Source organism: Bactrocera tryoni, chromosome 4, assembly GCF_016617805.1.
Source record: "Bactrocera tryoni isolate S06 chromosome 4, CSIRO_BtryS06_freeze2, whole genome shotgun sequence".
NCBI classification, from domain to species: domain Eukaryota; kingdom Metazoa; phylum Arthropoda; class Insecta; order Diptera; family Tephritidae; genus Bactrocera; species Bactrocera tryoni.
In genome coordinates, this window is record NC_052502.1 from 77,887,358 (window position 1) to 77,900,454 (window position 13,097).

General features: G+C 38.4%; 1 protein-coding gene and 1 long non-coding RNA gene across 9 annotated transcripts in view; one reads left to right on the top strand and one right to left on the bottom strand.

Annotated features, from left to right (window-relative positions):
• Window positions 1-13,097, top strand: part of LOC120774188 — a 102,509-nt gene that overhangs the window by 83,197 nt on the left and 6,215 nt on the right. For both annotated transcript variants that reach the window (XR_005705225.1, XR_005705226.1), the window contains one exon: window positions 1,830-1,984. This is a non-coding gene — a long non-coding RNA (uncharacterized LOC120774188). The remainder of the gene's footprint in view (window positions 1-1,829; window positions 1,985-13,097) is intronic.
• The window catches only part of LOC120774185 (amyloid-beta-like protein), a 140,083-nt gene that overhangs the window by 6,213 nt on the left and 120,773 nt on the right, over window positions 1-13,097 (bottom strand). For 5 of the 7 annotated variants that reach the window (XM_040103613.1, XM_040103610.1, XM_040103608.1 and 2 more), the window contains 2 exons: window positions 1,825-1,963; window positions 289-510 (listed from right to left, as the gene is read on the bottom strand). In XM_040103613.1, the coding sequence (XP_039959547.1) occupies window positions 289-510; window positions 1,825-1,963 (361 nt within the window). The remainder of the gene's footprint in view (window positions 1-288; window positions 511-1,824; window positions 1,964-13,097) is intronic. The other 2 variants (XM_040103611.1, XM_040103607.1) reach the window with 1 other exon arrangement.

The window sequence follows — 13,097 nt, forward strand, 5'->3', positions numbered from 1 at the left end:
TACTGCGTTGATTGATTTTCGTTGTTTTCGTTTACTCTTTGCTATTTATCTATGCGCTAGCCGCTTTGGCGACCTATATACGCTCTAACGGTACTGTTACTGGTATATCTGTATGCCATTGTATATGCGAAAGTAACGCTTTGCTACCAGAACTGTTTCATATACAAACACTCAACCACACAAGTACGCTCCTACACGCTTGCACTTGACTTCCACCAACAACCCGTCCCACACACTTTCATTCATCCGCAATTACCTAGAACCCTGCTTACTTCTTTGCATACTCACTTTTGAAATGTTTCGGACAGCAAACGAATTCCACACCCGAGAACAATGAAATACCACAGGGCAGCAACATGGCGAAGCTGCGCATTTGCATGCCGCGCTCCTGGCAAGCGGCGGCACCAGTCTGGTTCCATCTAACGAATGGCCAGCAACGCGAGGCATTGTGGATGTGATCGAAGAGGCAACCTTCGGGCACGAGTAGCGCATCCGATTGGAATGGTCCTTCTGAAAGCAAGTGCATAATGTAGCAAGCAGAAATATGCCGGTGTATGGTTTAAAATAGAGAAAAAAAAAAACGAATAGGAGGTTGAAAAAGTTAAAAATAGAGGGAGACAGAAAGAGAGAGAAACGGGAGAGGGCGAGAGATATTAGTTAGGTGGTTCGTATAATATGGAAGAAAAACATACTTTAGCAATTACATCATACATTTTTAGTTCTATGTTTTTCTATTTTTTTTCGTTTTGTTCAATATTGTTTTTGAATTCTCTTATCGAATATATAGTATGTTTTTCATGCATAAGCAATTTTGATTCTATGTTTTTTAGGTTTTGTTTTTAAATTCCCTTATCGAAAATATAGTCTGTTTTCTAGCAATTACAGCATACATTTTTAGTTCTATGTTTTTTGTATGTTTTTTTTATACTATTTTATACTATAAAATTTTTAATTCTATGTTTTTTACATTTTGTTTTGTATTTTTTTAATTCCCATCTAATATATGGTGCGTTTCCCGTATTCTTTTTAGATTCATTACTTCATTCGTTATTATTTTGTATTCGATATTCTCGTTTTTATAGTTTCTTTAACTTTTTCTATGTTATGTATTTTGAATTCTATGCTATGCTATATTATTTATTCCTCAAAGTTTTCTGCTGATTTCTTTAAGCAGAGTCTCACAAATTAATGACTTTTTAAAGAATGGTTTTTGTTCTGTATTCTATGTGTTTTAATCGTTGTTTTTGTTTTCATATTTTCCAACATTTGATATTCCAAGCTCTATATATGTTTATATAATCGAGTTTCTATTCTATGTTTTATGCCTTTGCGATATTCTATGAATTCTATGCCATGTTATATTATTTATTCCTCAAAGTTTTCGTAGAGTCTCCCAAATTAATGACTTTTTAAATACTTGTTTTTCTTATTATAGATTCTATGTTTTATATTCGATCACATTTAATTTTTACATATTTTCCAACATTTGATATTCAAAGTTCTATATATATATTTACATATTTAATCGAGGCTATATTCTATGTTTTATAATTTTTGCGATATTCTATGATTATCTTACATTTTATATTAAATTGTATGCGCTGAATTTATTGAGTAAATGAAATGTTCTTTTCACTTTTCGTAGCTAATATTTGAGGGACCATTTTTTTTGAAATACTTCGTTTTCCGCTTTTGTTTTATCTTTAATATGCCAAACTATACCATATAATTTATCCTCTCTACTCTATATACATTTTTTCATTTCCCTGAAGTACCCTATTTTTTATATTCTACTTTCTATATTATTTTTCATATTCTACTCACCCAAGCAACGGAATGGTTTGATCCAACGATGTGCCCCTTTGCATTTTGCCGAATTCAAAGCGCCCTGACGACACCAGCCGCCAATTTTCTGATAATGCGAAGATTCAACAATATTAGTGATATCACGATTCGGATAAGCCTGTAAGAAAATGAATAGAGGGTGAGTGAAAAATATTTTTTTAGTAATATACAGGGTGTTGTTTGGGCTATGTAAGGGTGTATGCTCTTTCTCGGTTTGCTTACTATATCGCAGTGTATAAACTTGATTTTTTAGTGACACATAATTTTTCAGTTTCCTTACAAAATGTGCTGATATAGTCAAAGTTCTTGGTGATATTTTTAAAAAGCTTAGTTGAAGCACAAATCAATAGTGCAGAGGTAGATGGCACTGTGATAAATTTATGCTCTGTTCCAATTGCTATAACTTTAATCAATGCTTGATAAGTAAAAGTTCTACATATATTGAAACCGTCTGTAGTTCGAAAATTCTCAAACCCTTTTTTCCCTTAAATCTTAAGTTTCGCGTAACTCAACAACTCCGTTTTGAACACAGTTATAGACTTAAGATGAAGCTGGTATGAGGCTGGGCTACTGAAAAATTTACTGTTCGGTTCACTTGTGTCTACTATTACTTCTACTTGAACACTTATTTTGACTGAAGCGCGCTGCATGAGTGTTTGTTAGCAGTTTACCTCGGAATTTGCTTGAAAGCTCTTTGGCCCTGTAGTTGTTGGCCATCTCGTGTCCAAGCATCGCTCTCAGCGGTTTCAGATGGATTTTGCCACTGCGGAGCGGTCACACATGACAGCATTTAATGTGGTTTACTATAATGTAATTCATTGCTGTTGTTGTTAATGGATATTTTGCGGTTTGCCGTTAATTTGGCACACAAAACAACAACAACAAGTAGCAAGAAATTTAATTAGCAATTAGGTGAACTTGCAATGAATTTACTTCGACGAAAGTGGCATTGAAGCGCTTATTGATGATGACATGAGCCATCGGTGCTGATGAGTTTGGCTCAGAAAGAAACTTAATTGCCAAAATGCTGTAAATAAGCGACTGTCAGTCGGTGTATAAGTAGCTCGAAGGGGAGATGCAAAGCTCTGCAGCATTGCTCTTATGCAAATATATGCGTATTTGTATGCATGTGTGCGCCTGCGTGTGTGTGTGTGTGTGTGTTACTGACGAAGTGTTGGAGCGGTGATTTGCAATTTTGGGGCGAAATGCACCACTGACGCGCGCGCGTGTGTGTATGCGGGGCATGTACAACCTTGACACGACTTCGATGCGCTGCAAGGTGTACGCGCCAACCACAGCAAAAACAATAACAACAAGCACACTAATTGAAACAGCATCACGCTGACAACGACAAACGACAACAACCAATAAAATACGCTCCATTGAAATGCAATGATATTGCCTGCAAAGCTGGCGCTTGCATGTGTGTGTGCGTGTGAGGCTGCTGTTGGCGATAAGCGTGCTGCATACACAAACAATGACCGGGTGCGCCCTTCCTACAACCGTCTTACAGATTGATAGTGTATGTGTGTGTGCACGTGAATCGAGCACGCATTCACTTCGATTACGAAATCAATTTCGTCCACCTGAACTCGCCGCCTTGCTGCTCGCATTGACAATAACGATGACAGCAAGCCACGCATGAGTATGTCAAGGCAAACGCTCGGACGGACGAACTACCGATATGCTTGGGCTGGTGGGGCGGATGAATCAAGCGCCCGCCTGCCAACACTTTAAACTGATTTTGAGTGATTGTTGTTGCTGTCGTAAGCTGAGACAGTTGTTAGCGGGCGGCAGGTGGCATGTGGCTAATGGCAGTTGTGTGCGGGCGTTTGTCAGCTATTGAGCCTCTTAGCTGCGTTTCCAATTACCCGCACGCATATATGTAAATCACGGCGCTTGCAATGTAACGCCTAAAACTAGGCAACATTTGTGGACAGTGGGTGGTCGGCTGCTGGTTGCGCGCAGCGAGGCCTATATTGCACAATTGCAGCAGCTGGTGCATGACAAACGACCGCAATGGTGTGCGGCAGCGGCGGGCGGAAAGGGCACACACACACATATACGCAACTGGTGCAGGCCTCTACACGCATTTATAGATAATAACCACAGCTATGCGACAGCTTTTGCGATTTATATCCACTCTTTGTACTTACATATGTATGTGTATGCGTGTGCGCAAATGTGTATGTGTTTGATCGTCTCGCATGGCAAACAATAAAATTAATTTTGTTATCTAAATTTGCAAAATAATATACTGAGAACGCTATAAACATAAGCAGTCCATACATACATAATAAACTGAACTCACACAAGCGCGCACATATACACACACATGCCCTCATATAGCCGACCACATGAACGGCGCGCTTCAGATTGCAGTGGCATTGCTGCAGTTGCTGAAATTTATTAGGAAAATGCGCTCGTCTCATGTGAATACGATATTAACTAGCATAGACATGCATCTGTGCATGTATGTATGTATGTACATATGTCTGCATGTCTGTATTGGTAATACATATACTATATATTGCTTACGTGCCATGAAATGTGCACAAACATACACACAGTTAAGCTAACTTCAGTATTTCGGAATTCCGAATTTGTACAAATCGCGTTTTCGGGACTACAAAATTTCAGTTCGGGATCCCAAATTTATTCTTTTTTATTTTATTTCATTTAACTTATAAAGTAAACAAATTGTAAGTGTTGAAACATCATGCCGGGATTATTGATTAGATTTTCTAATTTATTTTTATACATTGTTTGAATAAAAAATATTATTCCGGGACTAAACCATTTTCACTTACATACATATACATATGCTCATTAAAAGAAATATTGTAATTTCAATAGAAAAGTCTGGATCCCGACAGTTAAAATTTGACAATCCCGAAATTTCGGGATTTTAAAAAGTTCAAATCAGAATACGCTATGCGAAATAACGATTCAATTCGTATATATGTATGTATATAAATAAAATTTGATACACATATACATATACATACATATGTATGTATATTTTAGCCTGCAAAGGCATTTATCCTGCTGATGTTACTCATACGCAATGTAGAACCGCAGAGAATGTTATAGGTCTCCATAAAAATGCTTTATCTACATATGTAACCTATGCATACACATTTCTGACACTGTTGTAATGCGACATCAATAAATCAATAAACGCTCGTTTGGCATATTTGTCGCGCTGCAATATTATCGTCAGTGTTTTTGCAATAAAAACAATGGAAGCCAGCTTAAATTGCAATTTATGGCTTAGCTGTGTAATATTTGAAACTTCAGTTGCAGCTTTTCCGACGTTCATTAACATTTAGTGTTGGGGAGAGTATTTTTAAAATGCGCTATTACACTACCGGGAGTTGCAGCGTAAAAGTATGCTACAAATTGCGGCTGAATATGTTATAGCATACATATCAATTCGAACCATTTTCAGTAAATTTTCAAGTTTTGCGGCGCTCTTTCCAAACCCTCTCCTGCTAACCAAAAACTTCAAGCTACTACTACTAAATTTCAGGAACCGCTGTGTTCGGCATATTTTACTTAGAAACACCAACATAAATCGTATTCAATTAGTTGTCTCTTCAACTCTAAACCTCTCGGTGTACTCCACAACCACGGCAACCTCATCTTCATAGCTCATCTCACTTAATCTTCGACGCTAATTGAGAACACTTCCGAATCGCCATGCGCGGCGCCCAGTGTCCCACCGCGCTAAAGCCAAAGCCAACATTTTGCGGTTTTCATGCTAAAGATGCGTGGCTCATCAGTTGCATGCGGCCTTTTGAAAATGCACTAACGACCCTGACTCAGCCGTAGCGTCCAGCAAATGCCACACAATTAATGGCTTCGTTTGTGGTTGGTCAATGATAGCTGTTGGTGGCCACTAAACAGATTGAAGGCTGCATACATAATTGCAATATATACTATTTCACTAGGTGGATGTGCTAGTGCATATGTATATTTGTTATGTGTCGACGATATTATTACAACGAAAAAGAAAGCTAAAATTTAAAAAAATTCTGAGACTACGGTTTTAAAATATTACTGCTAACTCTTGGTGAAATTATATTTTCAAAAAGTTGAAGCTTACATTAGTTTTGAAAACAACGGTGGTCATTGAAATGTCTGAGGCGCCTGAGGATATGCTATTGAATTTGTTTTATGCTACAAATTCTCACTTTTTACCCAACAATTTTTGTTTAAGTTATTACAATTGCGAAATATTGAGACATTCAACTAGACGCATTTTAAATTTCGAGATTATAACGGTTCATTGTCAAAAATCAAAGGCATACAAGTAAAAATAGCTTCAAATTTGTTTACTTTCTATCTAATGCTATTAAATTGTGCGCGGAAATTTCGAAAAATTTCAAACTTTAACAGTCAGTTCGACTGCATCTTTATTATTTAAACGAAAAGTTTGACAGTCCAACTCCTTGGAGTTTTTTTAAGAGAATATTATAGTTTAGGAGTACTACTCGTTGGAATTTTGTATAACGAAAAAAATAAGATAAAATTTTACAGTTCAACTTGTTTTTTTAAATAGACCAGTCCGGGTCAAATTTGATCAGATGGTATAACCTCACAGTACGCTTTAAAAATTATATGAAAAATTCATTAATTTGTATTATTTTAATATTTATACGCTGTTAGTCGTTTACTTAATAAGTTTACATGTGTGTATGTTCACTTGTATGTACATATATGTATGTGTTTGCTGAAGGCCTTCATCCAGTCCGTTTCTCCTGCTCAGTCGGCACGTGGCTTGACATTATTTTCCAATAACATTTATTCGATCAAATGGAAGGTGGCTGCTTGCTTACCTGCATGCGTATATACATTAGGGTGTTCATTATTCCCCATTTGAAGTTTCAGTGTTTGCTTTGCAAATTATTATCTTTATTTGTTAATATGGGATACTTTAATATTTTCAGTAGTCGAAAAAGTCTTTTCATATTTCTAATCAAACGTCCAGATTTCTAATCAAGGTATACGACTGCAACGATATCTATTGACAAAATACGAAAATACTTTTTCGACTGCCCAATGCATATAACTTTGAAGGAAATCACATTCTAATAAAAAATGTAGCTTTCTTCGTAAATCTAGTTATATAAAAGTTGTACGTAGCTACAGTTATACATCAAATGTTTTGTATTCATACAGTACAGCATGTCGTATGAGCAACACATATATTATAAGGGACTCGTATGAGTGCTCCTACACTGTTGTTAAGCTGCACATACATACCTTTTAACGTATTTTTTTTTGGAAAAATCATAAAGACTCTTTTTCATAGAGCGCTACATTTTGTATAAGAATATCTTCTCATCAAGCTTTGGAGATAAAAAATTAATGCTTGATATGAAAAAATCACCGTGAGTTTGTATGGCAGCTATATGCTATAGTTATCCGAACTGAATCATTTTTTCGGATATTGCACCATTGTCTTGGGTGATAACCCATGCCAAATTTCTTGAAGATATCTCGTCAAATGAAAAAGTTTTCCATACAAGCACTTGGTACCGGTTGTTCAGTTTGTATGACAGCTATATGCTATAGTTATACGATATTGGTGGTAACGACAAATGTGCTTGTTCTTGTGGAAGAGAGAATGTGTGCAAAGTTTAAAGTTGATATCTCTAAAACTGTGGGACTAGTTATAATAATAAAGAAATAAACACATATACATATATGTATGTACCATTTTGGTCGACCACTTTTTTCGCTAGAGACCTTGTTCCATCAGTGTAAAACTTTCATCAGAGTAAATCGAAATTTCGAAATTTCCAGAACGAAAGCGAGCGAACCATTGTTGTGCTACACGAAGTGATACAGCATCGTCTCCGTAAACTTAAAAAATTTCATTGGTGGCTTGCGAGACATTCTTCCCTATTTTGTATAAAAATTTCAAAATATAGGGAATTTCTTCATTATTTTCACTCATTTTTGAACAGCTGTAACTTTTTTTCAACTTCCCTGAATTTAACTTTTTTGTGGTTAAATGAAGCTTAAAATCTCACCTTTCCAACACTATATGGTAAGACACAATGCGATTGGTAGCACTGAAGATATACGAATGAATGACAACTATTGACAAGATACGAAAAGACTTTTTCGACTGCCCAATATATACCCTATTCAGGGTATAAAAATGTCAACGTGGGAAATAACGGACACCCTATTATATTCGTATGTTATATGTGTGTGTGTGTGTGTTATTTTGTTTCAACATTGTGGTGTAGTTGTATTTGTTTGCACGCGCTTGTAGTTGTTGTCTACTCATGCGTGCTTACAAGGTAAATCCACTTGAACTATTTCGCATTTAACCACTTTGTGTCATCAGCAGCGCACACTTGCATTTATATGTGCTCATATGTGTGTGTGTTTGTATGGAGATGAGTTATAAAAACAATAACAAAAAAAGTGAAATAAAAATAAAATGACAACGGCAGGATTCAGTCATCGACTGAGCAACTACATATATGTATATGTGTGTGTGTATGGATAAATTTGTCTCTGCATATGTATGTGTGTACGTGTTCTTAAGCGTTTGCTGCGAGTGACATGCATTTATTGAAAAAAGTAGACACACATACATATTTACAAATCTGCTAAATGTGAAGGATAATAAAATTTCCATGTGTGTGTGTGTGTGTGTGCTCGCATAAGTGTGTGTGCTGAGCCAGTTGGTGGAATGAATTCACGCGCACCAACAGCGAGCGAGGACACATTGTTGACAAGACTTTCGCAAAAGCAACAAAAAACGTACGCAATACACAAAGACAATTCGCATACGCCCACACAACGACATTCACACACACACATACATACATATATATATATATATATGTATATATATATAGAGTGCACGAACAGCCCAGCAGCGGGTCAGCGTGTACAAAAAAGCTTGAGTGGCGGTCCAAGTGGGGGGCTGAGTGTGAATGCGACACTACAACTATATTTCACGTGAGTGTATGCGTGCGATTTGAATGGCTCTGGACAGGTGCAATACGCTCATTAGCCAAACATGCTACTTTGGAGACTGCAACACACACAAAAAATCGTGTATAAATCGCTAATAAGCAGCTGAGTTGGAGCGCCGGAGCCGGGAAAAAGTGCAGCGGGGAAGAAACAAACTGCTGTCAGTTGGAAAAACAGAAAAAACAAAGCCACTATACATACTTGCATAAGTGGGTGTAAGCGTTAGTGCCGGGCTGTGGTCGCTGTTGCGGTACAAATGTATTCTGCTGCATCAGGGCACATTTGGGTCGTCGAGCAGGCAGGCAGGCAGGCAGGCAGCCAGCCAGTGAGGCGGCCAATCCAGCAGCCAAGTGGCCACACAAGCACAAATTTGTGCAGGGAAACGAGTGCAGTGCAGCGGGTCTCAACCGAAATGAGTCACATATACATATATACTATGTACTTTTGTGTGTGTTTATGAGTAGCGCTCACTGAGGCAGAAAATCGCAAGCTGTATGCCTGTGTATGTATGTGTGCTTCCGAAATTAGCTACAAAAAGTGCACGAAAAAATGTTGAAAAAGTTGCGGAATTTAAAGGGCAGTAAAAGTTGTTGTAATTGTGGCTAAATCTTGAAGAAAAACTGGCAATAAAAATCAAACGGCAGTCGTGTGGAAAAGGCTAAACATAAGCGTGATGCAAAAGTTCGGCTCAATCACAGAGTTGTATTGCCTGTGGTCCATAATAAAAATGCAAATAGAATTGTGGGCTGTGTGGGCGGCACAGTCGCGTGGATGATGGCTGCATTTGTGCTGGAGAAAGAGGCAGTTAACCTCAAAATTAGTTATTCTTATATGAAAACATACAATATTTATATATGTATAACTATGCAATTTGTATTATTTTTCTGTGTGCAAAATGGGTGCCGCATTCGCTAACAATGCAACAAAAAACACATTTTGAATGCGACTTTCACAGCAAATTTTGAAGCGTTTTAAAAAGGATAAAGTAGATTTTGTGCGTCGATTCAACACGACGAGACGAGACTTGAGTCTAGCACAATGATCCTGAATCAAAACCAGAGACCAAAGACCGGTGTGAACCTGGTTGTTCGGCTTCAAAACGTGTTCGTGTTCGGAAATTGGCCAAGAAGGTTATGACATCAGTTTTTCGGGATGCGAGAGGAATTTTGCTTGTGGATTTCTTGCAAACTGGTAAAACAATTACTTCTGAATATTTTTGCAACCTTTTGGACCAGTTGAAGGAAAATATTTGTAAAAAAAAGACCTGGTTTGCAAAGAAAAAATTCCTTTTTCATCAGGACAATGCACCGTGTCACAATAGCATTTTGATAATGGCTAAAATCCATGAATCAAAGTTCGAATTGTTAGAGCATCCACCGTGTTCACCAGATTTGACCCCCAGCGACTTCCATTTGTCTCCAGAACTCAAAAAATCTATGCGTGGCAGGCGTTATTTTCATCAAATGAAGAGGGCATAACGGCTGTTGAAGCGTATTTTGCAGACCTTTCGGATTCTCACTTCAGAGATGGAATCCACAGATTGGAGAATCGTTGGAGCGGGTGATTTAATGTTCAGCGAAATTATGCTAAATAATAAAGTGTATTTTGAATCATAAAATTGTGTTTTTCTTATCAAACGGCAAAACTTATTGAACAACCAAAAACATTTCAAAATTAAAAATTTTTTATTATTTTTCCATAAGAGTCTTGAAGTTGCAAAGTAATACCCAGGAATAAAATGGCCCCTTTTCCTGTTTTTTAAATTTATTTCTTGAAACAAGTTTCGTAACTTTCATTGAACTTTCTGCGTCTCCGCCACCGCCGCACGTGCACCGCTTTCACTCTCCAAGGTGAACTTTCACTGGCCGTTCTGTTTAAATGCCGCACATTTTTTTGCTTATTACAACCATTTGTTCAGCGCAAAAATAGCAAAAACAACAACACAAAAGTCTGCATAATTTATGCGAGAACCGCTAACCTCTCAGCCCCGCCCTGCCGCGTTCGTGCGGGTCGTCATGTGGCGTAATTAAATGATGCCGAATTCAGTGAATTCATTAAGCGCCGCCGCTGCTGCGCTACTTAGGCTCGCGCGCCTTAAAGCACGCTACGGCATTTAGAAAAACCGAGACTAAAGCGCAAGCACAGCCATTATCTTCGCTACCGTGACTGCCAGTGCAACGGCTGGCAAGTGCTAAGCTCAGGCCAAACCGAAAAAAACTGAGTAGAATGACACGACGGAATGACAAGCGAAGTGCAGAAAAAATTTAATGTGCCTGAAAAAGCTGGAAAAGTTTTGCAAATTTGGCGTTGCCTTAGTTTTTCTCATCGTCAGTATGCGCCCAAAAGCTGGCTATGCATGCGAGGCATGTTCCTCAATCCTGCACATTCTGTCAAGTCTCGTTACACACACACATACACACACCAATGTGCAGGCATACTGCAGTTCCATTGTGGCTGCTTAATCTATTGCTCTGCTTATTTTGCTCTTCCACTTGATTATTCCGGCGCTGCCGTTATCGTTCATCGTTTATCTCTTATCTCGTTTTCTTTTCAGTTCGTTTCTTTTCTTTACTTCTTCATTTGGTCAATCCGGCGCTACATGCCGCTCTTTATCTCCTAACTGACTGACTCCTTAATAACTTATTTCCCTTGCTGGTCGCCATCATCTGACCGGTTTCTATTTTTCCTTCCACACATTGCATGTTTCACCATTAATCGGATCCCCAGCCCACTCAGCCAACGCGCCAAAGTGCTCTATTCAGTTTTTAGTTCTGCCCCATTTGGGGTCCTATTTGCTCAACTACTTGCCTTCGCTGCTCATTAACTTTTCTTGCCTCTCCCGCCACTGTCCTGTTTTCGGGCGTTATTCATGGCGCTGCTCGACTCCTCTCCTTAGTTATGCAACCATATGTGGCCTTAATATTTAAGTATTTGCTTTATGTGGCTCTGTCTATTTAAGTGTTATTGTATTTTCCAAGCCTGCTCATAACCTTTCGCTTCAGTAATGTACCAAAATCCAAACAAATTTATTATTAATATAGACGATTACGGGTAATAGTCGGACTTGGTTGGTTGAAGAGAAATGCAAGTGAACATAGGCTATCATTCGGCTCTCGGATGGTAACCAAATTAATTCTTATCCAGCAAATCAATGGATTTGGTAAAAAAGTGGTTCTTTTCCACTGCAGTTGGCCAATATCTCTTAAGTTGGAGCAATGGGCCGTGAAATATGTCTGCTCGCATCCGGTTGAAGGCTGGACATTCTCATAGATAATGTTTCAGAGTCTCTTCATACTCCGCGCATGCTCTGCATGTCCCCGAATTCACTTTTTCCCATTTGCTGCAGTTAGAATCTTAATGGCAGGTATCCTGCAAAAGTAGGAGCATTTTTGGCCTCTCCACCAACACTACCTCAAAGTAACTTTATGGAACGAACTGTGTAGCTTGAAGCGTACCTCTGGGATCCCTTGCTTCAAATAACCGTTGAAAGAGCTGAATGGCCTGGGACAGCTTAGGGGAATTGTGTCTCCAGCTGCCCCGAAGCGGGCCAACTCGTCTGTCTTTTAATTTTTTTCTATTCCTACATTATATATCTACTGAAAGTCTGGTTAGATTTTGCTTGCATAACCTAACGTACGGAGACTTAGTGTAGGTGCTACGTGTAGCCATAATTGCCGCTTGGCTATCCACTAGAATGTTTACGAACTTGCTGTTTAGAGCAAAAGCCCACTTGGCGCTATCTGTTGTGTCCACAATTGGAAAGGAATCATCCACTATGAGCTGTTCCAACCTAGTCGAACGATTGATTCTACATTTTACTGTGAACTGTGATGAGATTGAAGCAAGCAATTGAGAAAACCGCCAGAAGTGATCAACAGAAAGGGCTTAGTCTTCCATCAGAACAACGTTAGACCACAAACATCTTTGATGACTCGACAAAAACTGGGAGAGCTTGGCTGGGGAGTTTTGATGCATCCACCATATAGCCCTGACCTTGCACTATCGGATTACCCTTTGTTTCGGTCAATGCAGAACTCCCTTAATGGAGTAAAGTTGGCTTCAAGAGAAGCCTGTGGAAATTACTTGTCGTAGTTTTTCCCCGAGAAACCAGAAAAGTTTTATACTGATCGCATAATGTCTTTAGCGAAAAAATGGCAAAAAGTGGTTGACCAAAATGGTTCATATTTGGTTCACTAAAGTTCATTGTAAATATAAAAAAAATAAGTTGGAGTTTGATTAGAAATACGAAA